The sequence below is a fragment of the Hippopotamus amphibius genome, chromosome 11, assembly GCF_030028045.1.
Source record: "Hippopotamus amphibius kiboko isolate mHipAmp2 chromosome 11, mHipAmp2.hap2, whole genome shotgun sequence".
Taxonomy (NCBI): domain Eukaryota; kingdom Metazoa; phylum Chordata; class Mammalia; order Artiodactyla; family Hippopotamidae; genus Hippopotamus; species Hippopotamus amphibius.
The window spans coordinates 83,697,928-83,718,025 of NC_080196.1; the positions used below are offsets into that span (position 1 = coordinate 83,697,928).

At 43.2% G+C, this 20,098-nt stretch overlaps 1 protein-coding gene across 7 annotated transcripts in view; it reads right to left on the reverse strand.

Annotated features, from left to right (window-relative positions):
* Nucleotides 1–20,098, reverse strand: part of PPP4R1 (protein phosphatase 4 regulatory subunit 1) — a 50,705-nt gene that overhangs the window by 4,373 nt on the left and 26,234 nt on the right. For all 7 annotated transcript variants that reach the window (XM_057698915.1, XM_057698913.1, XM_057698919.1 and 4 more), the window contains 7 exons: nucleotides 19,758–19,885; nucleotides 12,633–13,156; nucleotides 7,288–7,442; nucleotides 5,932–6,027; nucleotides 4,262–4,447; nucleotides 2,631–2,792; nucleotides 384–484 (listed from right to left, as the gene is read on the reverse strand). In XM_057698915.1, the coding sequence (XP_057554898.1) occupies nucleotides 384–484; nucleotides 2,631–2,792; nucleotides 4,262–4,447; nucleotides 5,932–6,027; nucleotides 7,288–7,442; nucleotides 12,633–13,156; nucleotides 19,758–19,885 (1,352 nt within the window). The remainder of the gene's footprint in view (nucleotides 1–383; nucleotides 485–2,630; nucleotides 2,793–4,261; nucleotides 4,448–5,931; nucleotides 6,028–7,287; nucleotides 7,443–12,632; nucleotides 13,157–19,757; nucleotides 19,886–20,098) is intronic.

Genomic DNA, 20,098 nt, shown 5'->3' on the forward strand with positions numbered 1-20,098 from the left:
CATGCGTCCACCTGCAACAAACGCTCAGGAAAGCAGTGCACGGAGACAGCAAGCTGATGGCTGCAGGTGTGGAGGTCCGTCCAGGAGGACGAACTGTTCTCAGCTAGGTGGTGGGGACACTGCACCAGCAGTAAAAGTGGTTTTGTGTATTTTACCACAATTTAAAAAAAATGAAGGTGACACAGTCTTAAAAAAACAAAAAAAAGGAAAACAGCTGACAAAATTCACTGCCAGCAAGACTTGCGTCACAGGTAGTGTTATCGGAACAGGACACCAGGCAGAAACTCGGAGCTCCATGAAGTGATGAAGACATCCAGGGATGGTAAAGGTGAAGCCCCGCCCCCCCCCCCCACAACACAGTGTGACCAAGTGTGAGAACGTACTCAGCCAGTTCAGCTCGAAAGCGCCAATTTCTACTATTGTCTGTCACCAAAAACTCCTGAAGTTGATAGAGATATTCTCTTCTTTTGTCAATATGAAGAAGCTGAAGAAACAAAATAAAAATACTCATTATTTCCTTTATCAGACTGCTCAAAAATGCCTACAAGTCATGTTGTTAGTTTAGTTCTTCTGAATGTAGTGGGTATATTTAATTGTTTTAAATATTGGTATTAAGTCCATTTCCCCTGATGATCCCATTTACCTTCAAGAGTCATTCTCCTCTTTTGAAATACCTGCTTCCTGAGCCGGTGAGTGGCCCGCACTGCCCTCCACTGCCCCTTGTCCCCGGGCGAAGCTTCTCGGGGGCACTCCTGTGACACCCTTGTGGTCACAGACCCTCTGCGGACAGGGACTGTGCTCCTACTCATATGTGTGAGCCCAGGGGGTAGCACACAGTAGGTGCGCAATAAATATTTGAGTGAAAAAATAAATTTGTCCCAATAACTCTTCTCTAAATATTTAATAACAAGCTTATAGTCAACAAGGGGGAAAACCCTAAAAGCTGATATAAACAGAAGCAAATAAATTTAACTGTACATCAAACAGATGAGTCACACAGGAAAACTCTAAGTTTAAACTCAGTATTCTGACCGTGTATCTTCACGGAATATGTTCTAACGACAGAAAGTGCTGAAGGTCTTGACCGTTACTCGGTTGATTTGATGTTGGGGTTATTACTGGAGTAATCCTAAAGCTATTTCATGTTTGCTGTAGAACTGAGCAAATCACTAAATAACTTAATGTTGCTAAAAACAGAGTTTTTACCACAAGAGAAAAGGAAAAAAAAAATGTGAAGAAAGGAGAGGAAATGGTGTTGGACTGGAAGTAAAGATGCAATGTGAACTAAATAATTTTTTAAAGCCCCCAAACCAAAAAAACCACTCCTAGCTCCTGTCCCCTGAAAAATCCTTAAAGAAACAATGTCCGGCAGCAATGGGCACATCTAGTGCCTGGATCTTGGCTTCTACATCCCACTCTTCACTAGGAGAGACAAGGGCTCCTCGAGGAGATCCTAACTCCTCCTGGCTGGAGCGAAAGAAGAAGGTGGGCCTGGAAATGAGGGACAGATTGAAAGGACACAGGACTCTTATTTACCAGATTTGATGCTCAAAACAAACAACAGAAATGGATTACATTACACAGAATAAAAAAATAATTCTAGAGTCCACACTGATACTTCTAAAAAGGTGGAGGAAAAGAAGGGAAAGGTTATGTTTACAGGAGATACTAATAAATATAGAAGGAATTACAAGAAGAGAAAATGAGTAATTTACAACTCACACAGTAATAGGTGACTCAGGCAAGAACCAGGTAGAGATGCACAAATACAAAAGCACTGGGTGAAGGACTCAGGAAGAGCTGTTCAGATTTTGAAAGCACCGCCCGCCAAGGGGTCACTAACCTTGATGGAGAAGCGAGCTGATCCACGACCAAGGGACCCAAGAGCCAACATCGTGTTAGCCCTGACATGACCCATTCAGAAAAGCACCCAGGGACCTATGTAGAGAGACAGTGCCCCTACAAACAACACCTGTTTAACCGGAATCTAACTGTGTGATAGTGCTCAGGCGATTTCAAGTTGAGGGGTGTTCCCGCAAAACCACTGGCTTGGCCCCTTCAAAAAGGCCCATGATGTTAAAGGTGAAAAGTCAGGAAAACTGTCCTAGATTTACAAGGATTAAAGAGACGTGATATTTAAATTCTATGTGCAATTCCTCCCTGGATTCTGAGTCGAGGGGACATTATTGGGACAATTAGAGAAATTCCAGTTACTATACTTCTGCACCTCAAACTTCATGACTACAATAGTTCTCCAGGATTAAACAATTTGTAAACTCAGTGCTGCTCCTGTCAGAGACCAGAGGTTCACATCAGAGCAGTGAGGACCAAAGCAACCTCTCAGAATCCTCGCCTACCACAGAAGGCTAAACGTCCATGGGATTTCCTGCATGTATTTAGTTCACCCACTTAAAAATGAAATTCAGCGTTATTTTAAAATTAGACACTAAAGTGACATTAGCAAAACTGATCAGAATGGGCCTATTTATTTTTCAACCACATCTTACCAAACTCATGGCTGTACTGGTTACACAGAATATACAGAAACCTATCCTGATGGCAGCGTGACATCAAAATTTTAACCCTACAGAATTTCAGTGTGTTTTTATGCAAAAGAACTTAAAAATTACCTTCAGAAAATCATGCAAGTGTTTAAGGACACCTATCCTGACTTCATCGAGGTCTTTTAAAAACCCATTAAAAATGGGGACCAGATCTGCAGCCGTCAGCTGGTCTCCGAGGATGACGGCAAGCTCGTGGATGGAGAAGGCTAACGTTCTTCGAACTTTCCACTGCAGAAAAAAAGATAATTGCATTAGTGAGCTGAACACAAAGTCTTTGTACTTTAACTTCTGCACAATACATTAAGGCTAATTTATACCTGAATGTCATTAATCTCAAGTTAAATCAGAATACAATAGTAACAACAGATACCAAGTTTTAAATGCCTACTTTCTAGTCAAAAACTGGAAGAAAAATGTAAAATCCCTGCAGAGTATATATTACCCCCCTTTCACTTAGGAAGGAAAAAAATGCTTGAAGATCACGGTGGTGAAGCCTGTGCAGCTCTCAGAGCACTGGGTGCCTGATACCAGCATCCCACATGGAGCGAACGCTGGCTGTGTGCCCCTCCCTGCCCTGGGGCCCTCTCCACTCTGCAGAGTCGACTCTGGATCAAAAACCACCACAAAAGTTGTTTGTAAGGACTTGGTAATTAAAGAAACACAAGGCTGGAAAAATCTCTTACAGGCAGCTCTGGAAAAGAACACCCGAACAGGAATGCATTCCACTTACAGGAAATTTTACGTCAAAAACATCTTTTCCTTCATTGTGGCCTTAATTTAAAAAACTTTATTTAGCTTAAAATTTTACCTGCTGAGAAGCTGTTTAGAACAAAGGGTTTTATCCCTGCCCCCAAATGCAAGAAGCTGCCCTTAAGATAAAACGCTGTACCACATTCAGTGTAACAAATGGAAGAGGACAGGACATCTGGGTAAGCCTTGCCCATCCAGAGCCATCCCCAAGAGTCCATGGAATAAAGGCAGAGAACCGCTCATACCGAGGGCGATGTGTCCCACGCCTAGTCCCACACCCGAGGGCTGAGAGACCATATGTTCCCACGGGGACTGGTGACTCCGGCTGCCGAGTCACAGCTCAGTATAAGTTAGTCTCAGTAGGTGCCTTATAACAAGTGAGAGATGAAAGTTGCTGAAGGAAAAGGGACTTGGGTGTATGGAAACCAGACCCAAAGGCAGAGAGTGAAGTCAGCGAAGCCTAGGAAAAGAGCCACAAAGAGCCACAAACGACCGAGGGTCAGCGTCTCCCATTTCTTGTTTCTCAAAGGGGTGGCGGCAGCGGGCACATGCGCGCACACAGGCACCCACGCACGCGCCAACCTCCTCCCACCCATGCTGCGCTGCTGCCCACCTCCCAGCCCGCCTGCAGGGCCCAGACCTCAGCAGCACTCACACAACTGCAGTTCTGCTAAGGCTGGAAGTGATCATGGACAAAGCACTTATAACACTGTTTCCGGGGGAAAACAAGGCCCTATGTTCTCAGTAATGAATCTGCATGTAAACTTTAGACAACGGCACCTTGGTGAGTTAGGAACCTTGGAAGGTCAAACGGGAGGCTAATTCTAGCATTTCGGACAAAAAAAGACAGCAGGCTGTTCGCGGCAGGGGCAGGTGATGGGGAGAGCCCTCTGGTGTCACCTCCTAGGTCCTCTGCACATGTGAGAATGTGGACAGAGTCCCCACACCTGCATGTCAGAGGCCAGCGTCTCGTAGGTCTCACGCAGGCAGTGCCAGTTCTGCCGCCCCAGTGTCAGCGCGACGCCTGGCAGGCTGTAGGCACAGTGCTTGGCGATCTCCGTGTCCACGGTCTGCGCCCGGGAGGGGTCGGTCATGGACAGATACTGATCCAGCAGGGCCTGGGGCACGACGTCCTAACCGAGAGAGAGGTGTAGACTCTGTCAGTTAGGCACACTGATTTTTAAATATCTGGATTTAACACAGCATCTCATAGAGCAGCGAAAAACCAATCTCCAAGTTTCAGGTTTCCAAAAACTGAAAAGTGGTAAGAAAACAAGCTAAGGGAAATACACATACAAATGAATAAAAGCAGCTTCAGGAGAAAAACAACAGACAAGATCTTAAAATGGAAAACAGCTTAGAGGACGATGAGAGCTGCTTACTAAATTTAAAAATAAGATCAGCACCTTTCCGTGTTGGCAGAGATTACAGAGTCTGGGGTAACCTAGTGGAGGAGGTTAACCCAGTGGAGGAGGTTAATCTAGTGAATCAGGTGAAGCGGGCCCTCTTCTGCACTGTCACCAACAAGGATCTTAAAACAACAGCTGCCTTTAGATGGAAATTTAGCAATTATCTATAGAAACTTGAAGTGTACATACCTCTAACCACTTTTCTAAATGTGAGGACAAGAGGAACATATATACAACCTTGCTCATGTATGTGTAACACAGCTTTGGAAGGAGCTACAAAATAAAGGTAAAACTGGCTGCCTTGGGTGAAAAGCAAAGTGGGTGCCAGAGGAGAAAAGCTGAGAAGGAAGGTGAATTCTGCAACTCTGTAAATGTACTATTTAAAAAAAATAAATTAAAATGGAAATTCATTATAGGAATGAGACAATCTGTATGTACTGGCTTGAAAAAGCATGTTTTCAAACACTATGAATACCCACTCCATTTTTAATAAATAGAACGAACAGAAATAAAGGACTCTCCCCCTCTGATCTAGGCAATCAACTTAGAATAATGCACACTCCCAAGAGCAAAGCCCGGGCACGAGCATGATGAACGTGGCTCTACCTGTGGTATCACAGCACGCCTGCACCTGGGTGTCTGTCACAGCCCTGCTCACACAGGGCAAGTGGTGTGGGTGCTGTGCTGGAGGGGTGGGGGTGGGGAGGGTCTGTGCTCCTGTGCAAAGGGCTCCAAGACACGATTTTTTAAAAAAGGAAAGAAAACAGAAAGGCACCACTCCACTCCAATGGTCCCACATGTAAAGGCCTGCCAGTCCACGGCACTTAACAGTGGCTCGGGGCTGTTTTCCCACGTTCTCCTCTCTGAAATTGAGCTCTACCTCACAATCCTTGGCAACTTGGGGGTGAAGACCCAGGCGTGACGGCCTGACTCGGTTTGTCTTTGAAAGACAAAGGTGCACCTGAGCTTGAGGACACAGAGAAGGACCCGTGGTCGCCGTCACCCCAGAGGGGAAGGGGTCACGGGAGTGAGAAGGGGAAGATTTCTGCTTGTATTTCACTCTACCGCTTAAATTTTCTTACCAAAAAGATGATATATTAGCCCTCATTTTCAAAACATTCATTACCAGAAGGGCCAAACTTGGTGAAAAACGGCTTTAGAAGTGGAGCTAACAACACCGTACAGAGGAAAGCGTCTGGGTCACTTACCTGCACTTTCGCTCTCCTCTCCTCGTCCGGGCTGAAGCCACCGCTGGTGCCTGAGTCTGAGTCATTGTGAATGTAGCCAAGCGCTGAGTCCACATTCTGCCGGGAAAAAAAAACAGTCACTTAAACAACCACCCTGTCCGTGAGTTCCCTACACTTAAACTGTCTTACTAAGTTTCTCACCTTTCAAGGCCGTCAAAAGATAAGAATACATACAAATTCTTCACGCTTTTAAACATTTATAAACAGACCTAAGACCTCATAAGAATTCCCCCGCCTTAAATCAAACTTGCAGAATAGGTTGCTAAATATATGAAAATAAATTCCAGAACAAATGTAATAAAAAGGTAAATTTAGAAGTAATTTTGAAAAGGCCCAAATATTTAAAATTAGCTATGAATAAAACAGTATTTTCAGAGTGCTTCAGGCAACTGTTATATTTGCTATGTCATACACAGTTTTTCTTCTGCTATTTCTATTCCTGGCTATTTCTAATTTCACAAATATACTTTTTTAAACAGCGCCCCACCCCCCCCGCCCCGCCAAAACCCCCAAATGAGAACAGAAGACCTACTAAAACTCAGATCAAGTAGTCACATCTCCAGTGATGCTAAGTGGTCAGGGTTTCATTCTGAAGCCCTGGTTTCACACAAGATTTCTAACTACACCAGATGCCATCTAAAAGAGAACAAGCCAGGAACGCCCCGGGACCCCCAGGCCCCCGTGCGCATGAGGACCCCTCCCTGAGTTCAGCATCCAGGCCGCTCTGACCTGCGACCACCTGACTCTGGCCACCAGCATGTGTTCCTTCTCCCACGGACACACACAAGGGAAGAGAACTGCTGCCACCACATGGTGCTGGCTTGGTGGGGGGTCAGGAAGGACAGTGCAGGACACAGGCAGGCGGGCTGTCACAGTAGCCACCCACACACGCCAGGTTCCAGATAATCCCACAACTCGGCCTCAAGTCCTGATCTTCCGCTCACAACACTGTGCTGCCCGCTGCCGTGAAATGGTCCCATCAGAAACAAAGCATTTCTCCAAAAAGAAAAGGGAAGAGTTTACTCTTGGTAAAGGGTTTTGTTTCCAGTAGGACTACTTCCCTGCAGTGAGCCACACCCACACTGAGCTGCGGAGCGGTCATGTACACAGGCCCAGGACCCACTATTAATTCCAAGCTCCGGACATGACTCTCACGTCACAGGGACAGGACATGGTAACGATTTCATGCAGAAGGGGAAGTGGAGAAAACCGGCAACAGACAGAACGTGTTAACCGGGCCGCTACGAGCACCACGGAGGCCCTGAGAATGGCTTCGGATCCACCCGGCTCATTGTGCCTGCTCTACGGAGTCCTCACCTCGACGGCCTCGCTGATCAAAGGCCCGGTAGCGTCGTGGTCAAGTCTGCGGCTGGGTAGCTCGTCCTGTGGAGCCCTCCGGGAGGCCTCACCTGCCTCATCACGGGCGTCCAGGCTGGAGGCGCGCAGGGCGGCAGCCAGCACGTCCACCTGCGCTGTGGGCGGAACGACAGGCCTGTGAGCGCGGGGCCGCGGGCGCCAGAGCTCTCCCTGGGCAGTGTTATGGGATCAATGAGAGGCAGTGCTTTTGGGACACTGCGATCGAAAAGCTGGAAGAAACCTCTACTGTGGTCAATCATTAGTTCTCCAAGGGAAAAAGTAGAAAACTAATATGCTTCCATGAGATTAAAAATGTTTACCCGCTACTGTACATTATTCTGCGTTAGTATGAAAAGAGATGCTATCTAGTCAATTTCAGGGTCAGTGAACTAGGTTTCAGGAACGCATGAGCAGGACTGGCAGGCTTACTTACTAAGCTATTTTAGCAGGAGAGCAGTCACACAGACCCTGCCAACATAAAACAATGGGAATTACAAAGATTTCTGTGGCAGTTACATTTAAACATCTCATATCTTATTCTGGTTTATTTTTATTTTTCTAATTCTTTTTGAAAGTGAAATTAGTGACTTGTCCCAAACACAGGGATCCCAAACAAGCACTGTCTTGCTCGCAGGAAACCAAAATGACAGATTACCAAGCAGCAGTCCTGAAGTCTGGCAAATGGCATTGTCTATGTTTTGAGTTACATCTTCGTTATAAAAATCTTTCAAAGCAAAGATAAAGCATTCTTTCTTCCCTGCCAAATAAATGAATTTAGCAAAAAAAAAAAAAAAATTGTTTAGCCTTCTTTCACGTAACAATCCACCTGAATGCTCAAAATATAGGACTTTATAAAGTTTAACTTCAAATTTACTTAGTAAAAAGATTATAACGTGTGTTCCCACGCTACTGAAAGATTATTAAAAATCAGAGTATTTTATGAAGATAACCTATTACTATGCTACGGCATTTATAAAATTCTAGTTAAGTACATGAGGCCCCTGGAAAGAGAGACACGAGAAACCTACAGGGTGATGACCGCACTGAAGAGAGTAAAGCGAGGGGTGTAATCATGAAAAGTCCCCATGGGAAGCATCCTCATTCTCTTGGGAATTTCAGCCGCAACTTGTACTAATCTCTTAGTCACTTCAGCTCCCCTTCTAGAATCCTCCAAGTTTCCACGATGAAATCAAAATAGAACTAAAGGAGGCCGACTGCGCAGTACATGCAGGTGCAAGGGTTCTGTCCCCGGTAGGCACAGGCAGGGGTGTGCACGGGGTCCCTGATGCTTCTCCATCCGTTCCTGGGAAGCTTTTTTTTTCACAGAACTCACCTCATGAGGTCACTAACCCAAGTAGACGAAAGCCTCCTCCTTGTCTACGTCACTCTTTATCTTTAGGTTTATATGTTCACAAAAGTTTAAATGAGTTACGCGGTGGAGTTACCTCCTTCAAAAGACCACAAGGACGAGCTCATGCTGCGTCCTGGGGAGCCCAGTGCTCGGGAGAACCCAGGCTTGGCCGAGACTCAGTGCGTGTCCCACCATGACCTGCCGAAGGAAACGGAAGCGCAGGCCTTCACCACGTCTGCGTTTTCCTTACGAAGCAGACAGAAATCCTGGGATCAGAGCGCACACAATCCCCGGTGACTTGCGCTCAGAAATGGGGACAGCCTGGAACCCTGAACTTCCTCCTTCCCTGAAGAGCTGGTCCAGCTGAGCTAACCCTTCACCCCTCTGACCCCTCCACACACCATCCTGGAGGTTAGTCACACATTCCTAACAATTTCTTGCTTGCAACCAATGAACAATATGCTTTTTCAGATCACAGCTGCCCAATGGACCCAGTTCTTCCGTTGGGCCTAATGAAACCAGAGAGAACTCTGCACTTGCTGAACCTGCCCAGCTTCCCCTATGCAGCCTGTGACCTGGCCGCAGCCAATCGAGCCGGCCCTGGTCACTCTATTCAGCCATGGCTCAGGCTCAATCCTGAGTCAACCTGGCATCACTCACGCCAGGGATACTGGAACTGTCCTGGACAAAGACAGAAAATCCTCATATTCCCTGGGTACGGATTTTAGAAAAGAGGATCTCTTATACACCTTCTTTCCATTTTACCACTTTCCTTTCTGTCCTCGTAGGATCTACTTCTGTTCCACAGCTGAGAAAGGGCTTTCCTTTTCTGACAGGAACATCTCATTCTAGTTCCTGGAAACAGAAGTTTTTTCATCAGAAATCTACAAAGAGGGACCTCCCTGGTGATCCAGCGGTTAAGACTGCGCTCCCAGTGCAGGCGGCCCAGTTCAATCCCTGGTCAGGGAACTAGATCCTGCACGCCATAATGAAGATTCCCACGTGCCGCAACTAAGACCCGGCACAGCCAAATTAATTAATTAATTAAAAAAAAAAGAAAGCCACAAAGAAAAAAAAAGTAATCAATGCTTCAAGGAAGGTAAGAGTTAAATTGGTAAAACTGTGAAACAAAGAAAAAGAAAACATCCCAAGTCTTGCTCTTGTTTCCCACGACATTTCCCACCAAACAGCATGGAAAACCACAAGGGAGGACCCTGCGGCTCGTGAAAGTGGAAACGCAACTCTGAGGGTCCATTTCACCCTGACGTGCACTCCCCCCCTTACCCACCCCCGCCACTCCCCATCAAGAACACATACGCACAGCATAACTAGCTGAGTCCCTGGTCAGAACTTAGTTTACAATTTGGGGTTCAAGTTCTGCCTTTCAAAAAGGTAGACATTCTCTGACAGACTGCCCACAATGGCTGATCAGAAAAGAAAAAGCACGCACAGTTAAGGTATATACCCTTTGAAAACTCAAGACACCTTCTAATAGTATGAAAAGTCAGGCATAGTTACTACAATTAACACAGGTTAAATATGCCCTCAGATGCTCAGGAATTCTGCAGCCCACCGATGTTTTGCTTCAAAACGCCTGACACTGGCAGTTTACATGCTAAGTGTCTCACCCTCCGTGCTCTCTGAGGCTGGGATGTTTGTCTCGTCTGCTGCTGGTTTAAGTATCTGCACATAATAGGCGCTTGATAAGTCATGCTGGATGAATCAGTCCACCAGTGATTAGGTAATGAAAGTATCAACATTATGGACAGAAAGAACATGACAAATTTAAATCCTAGCAGGTTTAAGAGCTGAATGAGAAAGGGAATTGATTACATCATTATACACTATTACTACTAAAATCTCTCAATTGCAGCCTGTAAATGTGAAGTGAAACAGTATTAGCCACCTTCTGAAAGACAAACTCATATCCTGAAACTCATATATCCATGTAGGTCTTTTTAAAAAGCAAACTATGCATATTACTTTTAGCTTATTTGTTAAAAAAAGAATTTAAAGTAGCTTATTCAATATTTCCATTAATATTTATTACATGTCAGAGAACTGACTAGCAGGCGTGTGTACAAGGAGAGCTCCCAGAATAGGCTGAAGGCCAGCTAGGAATCTTTTTTCCATAAAGATAAGGAATGTACAAAAAACAAAACATGAAAATTACTGAAGTTTGATCAACTGAATAAAACTTAAGTTGATAAATGATAATAAAATTTATTTCAACAAGAAGCAGAAAGCGGTAAAGACATTTACCAAGAGCTGACCACCCCCAGACATGCACATCTGAGATGTGATTCCGTCTCACCCTCCTTGTCTGGGGTGGCAGGGAGGGGACAAAGGCAATATTCTGATGAAGAGTCTAATTTGTCAAATAAAACCAAACCTCAGTATTTGCTACATCAACAAGTTGTCACAAAATGCAGAATTCTGGGGGACTTTCCTGGTGGCACAGTGGATAAGACTCCGTACTTCTAGTGCAGGGGGCCTGGGTTCGATTCCTGGTCAGGGAAGTAGATCCCACATACCACAACTAAGAGTTCGCATGCCACAACTAAGACTCAGCGCAACCAAATAAATAAATATTTCTTTTTGAATGCAGAATTCTGGGTTTGAGCGGGTTAAAATCAAGGGCAGGAGCCACAACTGAGGAACATGCGAGAACAGTAAAGCTGGAGGTTTTCAGGAAAAATAACCCACCACAAGAAGGATGGAAAATAGGATATTCTACAAAAAACACTCATGAGGAGGAGGAACAAACCACTGGTCCATGAACAAGGAGGATAAACCACAGACAAAGACTCAAAGAGGCTCACAGCGCCCGATGCTACTCACGGCATTCTGGAAAAGGTGACCGTCTGCCAGTTAAATTTAACAGTCAAGGATATGAATTTGCCTTTAATCAAACAAATCACTTAGTTTTTTCCCAAGTATAAAATTACCATAGGAAATCTTTAAAAATCATGATACATTAAAGCCAAATAAAGATAACTGCCAACTTCACCTTCACTGATGAATTTTTCCAGGTTTAAACATAACAAGGTTTTGTGTGTTTTAGAAGGACACTCAAAGTTTTGCTTTGTCTGCTTTAAAAATATGTACTTTGCTAACACTGAGCAAATTGACAGTTTAGAAATTTTAGCTTCTGGAAGGAACAAGGAGAAAAAAGTCCACAAAGTGATAAAGGGTCTGAAGACTTGCAGTTTGGGGATTTTTCAGAATTGCTTTTTGTTTTACGGTAACATTTCACATTTCACTCAATGGTTAGTGTCATCAGGAGGAGCTCTGATGTCGCCAGCATCAGGTTCCTGCCACCAGACCCTAAACAACCCCCTGGCCCCAGCACACAGAGCAGGGTGGCCCAGGACCGCGTTCCCACATTCACATTCCACTGACTGAGAGCAGCTTGTTCTTTTTGCACACAACAACCTTCAAGGCTGCCGTTCATGATAGCAGGATCTAGGTGACACACGTGTAACCCAATGGAACAAGGTCCAAACTGAGAACCAAAGACACCAGCAGGACCCTCGCAAATGCCCACAGCTTTTCAAACAGCACGTTCCATGGGAAGATACATATCTTTGTCCACTGCTAACAGACTACAGTCTTCCTGTAAAACACAACACTGCATCTGCTGTTTATAAAAGGCGAGTGAGACCCAGAGCAGAAGAGTTAAAGGCAGGGCTCAAGGTTTAAAACTGTAAAACAGTGAGTAAGTGTGAACAAGTCAGAGTGATTTGTGCACCAACTCATCTGTACATGCTATACCTAGGAGCACAGCGACGAGCTTATCTAAAATTTATTTCCAAAAACTCAGACTAATCACATTTATCAAGATAAGAATGCATGACAACAATGGTCAAAAGAGACTTTAAACGGCAATTTTTCTGGGGGAAAAACGTCAAGAAAATAACTTTTACCAGAATAAAGGACTGACCGACTCCCATACCTTTCACGTCAGGGTCGTCAATGTGCGGCTCCAGGTTTTCTATCATCTCCTCCAGCTCCTTTCTGGTGGCCATGGTGATGCTTGCAGAGCTGGGGGTGGTGGCTTCCGGCGTTTGTTCCAGCCCCTCGGGGCTGAGTTTGTTCCCAGAGCCCTGCTCCAGCTCCACATCTAGATCTATTTCAGGAAGAGGAGTCCTCCAGAAGTGGAAGGAGTTGTACAACTCCTGATCTAGGGGAGCTGAGTCCTGCTCACTGGCGCCCACCTGCGACCGAGATGCAGACCTGCAGGTGCCAGCCTTTTTATCATCCTCGTTACTAGCTGCCTCCTGATGAGGTTCTGAGGACAAAGGACAAGGCAGTGCACTGTCCCCTGGAGCACTCAGTTCCCCTGGAGGCTTCCTAGGGCTTTCAGCACAGTCCTCCTGCGCGTCTTCCAGTCTGACACTGGAATTACTAACAGTGGGGTCTGTAGGAACATCCTCTGGCCTGATCTGTACATCCTCTGGGACTTCTTCATCTCTGGTCCTTTTATTGTTTTATTGGGGAAAAAAGAAAGTGAAAGCATAAAATTAATAACTGAAAAAAATGAATAAAAGATACTACATAAAGCATTCAGACAAATTAAATATTAAAAATTAGAAATCATCCATACAAATTCAGTAGTTTATGTATAATACTGATAACGCTTCCTTCTCCATCACTTGTTCTGTGTTCAGAGATGTTAACATCTGTTAAGTCTAGATATTAAAGTACTACGTATTAGTTGGAGGAGATAATATTTAAGAACCCTGGGATTCTACAATATCATGCTAATTTCAATAATACAAAAACCAAAAAGAAATAGTAGGAAGATAAATTTCTACAATGCATTTTAAGCTAAATACATTTGAAAACTTATCTGATTTTTAGGATTATGGTACTGCCACTGTGCTAATAAGGACATCAAAAAGCTAAGAATTCAAACCTCCTTGCTCACACAGAAAAGAAAAAAACCCTCTACATATCCTTAGAAAAGACCCTTATTTACTATCTCATAAAATATATCAAAGTCCACGTAAGTGTAAATAAAAGGTTATTTTTATTTCTTCCACACTTTCAGATCTACTCCTAAAAGCTCCTCCAAATGGAGTCATGCCTTAATTGACAGAGACACGGTACAAGCTCCTATTTCACAGCCCATCATCTACACTAAGTTGCTACGGTAAATTTTAAAGTTTATCCGCCAGAGTTTATCTGACTCAATTAAAATTAACAAACATGTACTGAGCACCTACTAAGAGCCAGAAAGTGACACTGGTACTGAGGGTTCACGTGTGGAAGATGAAGATCCTGCTCCTGAGATTGTAATTAGAGGCAAACAGGAGAAACAGCACATAAGCATGAACTGCACGCAGAGTGGTAAGCAGAGGAGCACAGTGAACACGGGAGGCAGAGACAGGAGCTGGAACGGAAAGGCTTTAGAGGGAATGATGGGAGTCACGTGGGGAAGAACCAATACACGTTTACGAGGCTAAGGGGAAAAATGCACTGGGACAGCAGATGCAAAGGCAGGAGCAGCAGAAGAGGTGTCACACCTTCGGAAAATGACAAGTTTACTACCGCTCAGAGAGGGAAAACTCAGCAGGAACCACCGTACCCTCTCAGGAACATACCCTGAGGGCATAGGAAACCAGGTAGGAATGAAGAGAGTTACATTTTGAGATGTGCTCTATCCAGAAGCAGGTCAGAAAGTGGGCTGGCGGTGTGCCCAGGGGCAGGGAGTACAGCAGACCAAGTGAGAGGCAGTGATGACTTTCTGAAGGAAGATGGCGGGTTGGGGCTACAGAAGATGGAAACACATTCAAATGAAAACAAAGCCAACACGAAGCTCACTTCCTGCTCACTGGGGATGAAAAGCAAAGGGAGGAACCTGCGAGGATTTCCAGATTTCTGGAAGAGCAACTGAACAGGAAGCACCAACTACAAGTGAAAAACACAACAGCAGTCTGAGGAGGAAGTTTCGATCTGGATGGGCTAAGTCGGGACCTGCATGTAATTCCAGGTGGTACCGTCCTGGGATACTGGTCAGGCCCCGAGACAGACTGGAAGCTGGAGGGCAACTCAGAAGGGCGTGTGTGGGTGGGGCCTGCGTGGGTGCAGAGTAACAAAGAGTATGGCATTCCTCTTATACAAAAGGATGCTTCAAATGAGCATTCTTTAGGCTCAGAGAAAAAGGTCAGAAGAGATGAAGAATTGGAGACACAGCAAGACTGATGGAATCGCTGCTAAAGATTAAACAGGTGAAGAGAAACCTCTTTGTAAGAAACATGAGAGGGAAGTGAGGATGAAAATGTAGGTAAATGTGTCAGGTGAGTGTGGGGAAAAAATTAAAGAGGCTCCCTTGAAACGCGTGCCCTTAAATGTACACAATGAAAGACATTAAACAGGAGGCTCTCTAGGCCTGTGCCCTGGAGGTGACGTTACCGACGACGTGATGCTCCAGTTACAGAGCCACCACAGGTGCCTGCAAGGAGCCCGCCGACTGACCTGACTGTGCTTCAGCTCACCGGGATGCTTACACTGTTTGCAGAAACATATGTTTTTAAAAAACACATGATTATTTAAAAAAAAATTTTTTTAGATACAGTTAGAAATATTTAATAAGTCATCTGAAAACACATCACACACTGATAGCATTTAAAATTCTGGTGTTTCTCCTCCTTTCTTTTTTCTTTTTTTTAAAATTTATTTATTTATTTAATTTATTTATTGGCTGCATTGGGTCTTCGTTGCTGCACACGGGCTTTCTCTAGTTGCTGCGAGTGGGGGCTACTCTTCATTGTGGTGCGTGGGCTTCTCATTGTAGTGGCTTCTCTTGTTGTGGAGCGTGGGCCCTAGGTGCATGAGCTTCAATAGTTGCGGCACATGGGCTCAGTAGTTGTGGCTCATGGGCTCTAGAGCACAGGCTCAATAGTTGTGGCGCACGGGCTTAGCTGCTCCGTGGCATGTGGAATCTTCCCAGGGCAGGGCTCGAACCCGTGTCCCCTGCATTGGCAGGTGGATTCTTTACCACTGCGCCACCTAGGAAGTCCTCCTCCTTTCTTATAAACATAAAATACGTAGGACACATATATACTGTGTGAGAACTCGAGTCTCACTCAGCACTGGCGCTGCAGATTCCATGCTCATTCCTTGATGCCTGCAGCATCCTTCGCTCCAAAACAGTCCCAAAGCTGGTGCTCTCGTGCAAAACTGAATGCCTTCTATATGTGTATGAATTAGATGATATTTTCCAATTATGTCTTTATTAAAGATATGGGTTTTGTTTTGAAAAACGAGTGGGATAATTGGTAAAATTTGAATAAAATCTCCAGATGACAGTATTGTATCTATGTTAATTTCTTAATTTTGGTAATTAGACTGTAGTTATGTATTGGTGTCTGTGTTTTGAGGAAATACACGGTGAAATATTTAAGAAAGGTAAAAAGAATATCACGTCTAAAACTTATCTCAAAAGAATTCCAAAAAAAAAAAAAAAAAGAATCAAGCAAGTGTGGTAGGTAACATGTTAACATGTGGAGAATCTGGAAGAAGGGTTTATGGGATTCTTTGTACTATTTTTTCAGTTTTTCTGATATCATGCAAACTAAAATTTAAAAATTATAGTAACAGGACACTGGTGGCGGTGAGGAGCAAATGGCTGAAACTTAAGACTTCACCTATTATCTGATGAATTTAAGAAACTTCCACTTAAAATTCACAAAAAGAACCCAATTAAAAGGCCATTTAGTATGGAAAACTATTCCAAGGGCCTTAAGTTCCTTGATCACTATCTCATCTTAGCATTAAAATTTTAACATTCTCAGCAGGAAAACAAAGAATCACTGGCCAAGTCACTCTATCTGCCTTACGAAAAATCACTAGTTTGTCCCAACTTCAAAATCCTGGTACGGTTTTAAAGACACAAAAACATTTTCCCTCATAAGAAATCCTGCCAAGTATTAAATTCTATAGGAATAACAGTTGCTTCAAACTGTCAAAAATATAAGCTCTCTAAATCCATTTTTTCCTGGAGATGGGTAACAGCCAGTGCATGATTAAGCTGCTAAATGCCAGAATTCTGACATTCCTAATGGTCAGTCTTGCAAACGCCATCATACAAGCAAACACTGTTTTGAGGAGAACTGAGGAGACTTGGGGTTTGAATAACAAGTGGAACAGCCCAGCTCCTCAGAGGTGCAGGGAACAAGTGCACCACAGGGTCAGGCAGAAACATGTCTTTAAGAGACATAGGTTGGGCTACACAGTCTGAGAAGATCCTCAGAGACCTGGTGACTCGAGGCTGTGGCCTAGAAAAGTAACCTGCGGAACATCTGGTCCCAGAAGCACTGAGTCCTGAGATGAGCGCATATACAGCCTCCATGCGCTGCAACTTAATGGAGTCTCAACATTAGTGAAATACTTCCAGATTTGTACCAATAACAATTTTACTTACACGTAGTTAGTTTTAAGCTAAACTGACAAAAACTAGCAAAAACGGTTCAGTTACTTAAGGCTTTTGAGATAAAACCCATTATTTCCTTACAATAACTCACTCAAGACTTACTATGTGCCGAGCACGTGCCAGACCTGGTGAAGGTCTCAGAACACACAAAGATAAAACCCAGGTTGCTTCCCGGGGGACCTGCCGTCCACTGGATGGATACGTGCAAGTACATGACCAGAAGACACAGCTAAGATTAGCGCTCGTGCTCCAGCGCTACGAACAGCCAGGATGCAAAAGCTCTGAATTTCCTCCAAGACTCTTGGAGGTAGTTTGTCTAGACATTCTCTCTGTTAAATGAGGTGTGAATGGAAGAGGATGGCATCCCAGATAGAGAGGGAGAAGCAAAAGAAGGCAGTGTATTCAGAGAGCGATGCAACAGCTGGTTTAACTCAACAGAAAAGTGGATGCTATTTCACATAAATTAAAAGTGCAAATCCAAATGTTTAACTCTGATTCTGGTAGCACAGCTTTTATTAACACCTTCCAAGAAGCGTGAACGGCCTCATCCAGGGTGAGTGAGAGATAAACCTGGTATTTTATAAAGTCAGAGGTTCATAATCAATAAATGCTTCAAAGAGTATTAAGTGATATTAAATGTTTCCAGGATCAGATGAAACACTACAAAAGAAATAAACAGTAGCCAAAAACTTGCTTACTTTGTGAGATATTTGAGAAATCGGAATTCTAGGAAACTGAGAGGACCTTGAGAACAGGAACCAAGTCCTGTTACATCTGTCTACAATCGCTGGTTCATAGTAGGTGCTCAATTAATTTTTGCATAATCAACCAATCAATCAACCTTAAATAACAAAATTAGATTTAAGACAGCTCAAAACAAAGGCCAGTGTGGTATTTAACAGAGGGCAAACCAGCAAATGGCTCTGAAATTAATAATACATAGGACTACACAACAGCTTTTACAATATTTAACAGAACTCCCTCCTCAGCGAGGAACTGTCTCCTCCCTCTCCTACATCATTAACAGAACTCAATAAAGTCTAATAACATAGTGAAAACCCAATGCTACAAATAATACTGACTGGACACTAAGACAGACCTCATTACAATGGAAGAGGAGTTAAGGTTTGTAGCTAAAAGATAACTAACTGCCTTTAAATAGCTCTTCCAACAGTGTTCTGTACTGGCAGTCAGCAAAACTACCAGCCATGGTAGCCACACCAATTGTTTTTGTGAATAAAGTTTTATTGGAACACAGCTGAGTCCACGCATCATGGACTGTCTACAGCTGTCTCCACACTGAAAAGGCAGGGTTGAAGAGTTCTGACGGAGACCAAGTATATTTACTGAGTGGTCTTTTATAGGAAGTTTGCTGACCCCTTCCTATACAAGTCTGTAAATTTATATTTTCACTTACTAGACTCTCTCCAGATACAAAAATAAATAAAAGCTATGCAACAGTCTTTGTACAATTAGTACCATTAGTGAAAAGGTCACTGACTTTAAAAATAAAGAGCAGGTAACATCCCCCACCCCCATCACCACTGTCACACTCCCTGCAGCAGCTGTTTTCAAAAGAACTGACAGACTTTCCTCACTATGAAGACAGGTTTAGAGTGATTTTTCTTCCTTTACAAAAAACAGTACCTCAGGTTTGTTTGGCTACTCAGCAGGACAGTAGGAGAACAGGCAAAAAGGTAAAACAAGGCAGCAGAGAAGAAAGGAAGAACTGCCAAATCAAAACACCAAGAAAGCAAATATCACAGTATCAAGACCTACAGAAGAAAATGTCCATTAGCATCATGACAAGGGAGAGCAAGGCACTCTGGTGACTCAGGCATTACAGGCGGGGCTGTTTCAGAAACAGGCACCAACTCAGCTCAAGTGCACACCTGTCAAAGTCTGTGTGTACTTCCCATGCACTAAGTTAGGTCTGAACCATTTTTCCCCTAAGAATACACTAAAATAAATTTTAGAAACTAAAACAATGAAAAAATTTTAATGCAAAAAAAATTAAAAATCAGAGGTGTCCTCTTTAAGCTTTATTTTAAAATTTGGCTGCCTTATTAAATGCCCTTAAAAGTTGATATTCTAGTTAGTAAGTACACTAACTTGGTGCTAATCATTAAAATACTTTCCCCCTCAACTGAGAGATTACAATCATTATTCTGTAGACAGAGAATCCAAGACCCACAATAATAATAATTGACTAAAAAGAAAAAAAATAGAAAGAAATTGCCTATATAGTAACACATATTCCTAAAGTAGATTTTACTCCTTAAAAAAACCAAACGGTTTAAATTGTATAACCATTACTTTGTATATTCTAAATGCTAACATATGGTTTACTAGGTAAAATATTTATTAAATAATTTATTCAAAATTATTATAGAAGCCATCACTACAGCTTTCTATGTGCCCAGCACCAAGCTAATTGTCTCTTCGTCTTCTCATTTAGATATGTAATTAACCAGAGATGTTTAACGAATGCATTTAAAATAAAACTCTACAAAAATATTTACCAATTTTTATAATCAAGAGAAAAAGTAAACTCTCCAAAAAGAACATCATAAAACTAGTGAAAATGAAAAAAAAATGCTCACAAGCAGTGACACTGGAAAGCAAAGTTTTAGAAAATTATACCTATTTTTGTCTTCTACTGATGTATCGTCTGAACTTTTGTTTTCTTCTTTAAAATACTGGCCTGAGCTAGATGGATTAGCAAAAGTAGATATGAAAGGTCCCAGAGACTGAAAAGCTGCTTGCCGAACCTAAGAAGAAAAAAACAACAGGAATAAAACAAAAATCCTTCTTCAGCTAGGATTTACAATTCCCCACAAATTATTTTCTCCTTTTTAAATTTTTTATCTTGGCTTGAATATTTAAACCATGAGAATGTGAATATGAGACCCTATAAAACATCTGCATGGAACAGAAATTTTGTCCAGTTAAAAAAAGTTAATATAGTAGTAGTCCACTGTCTT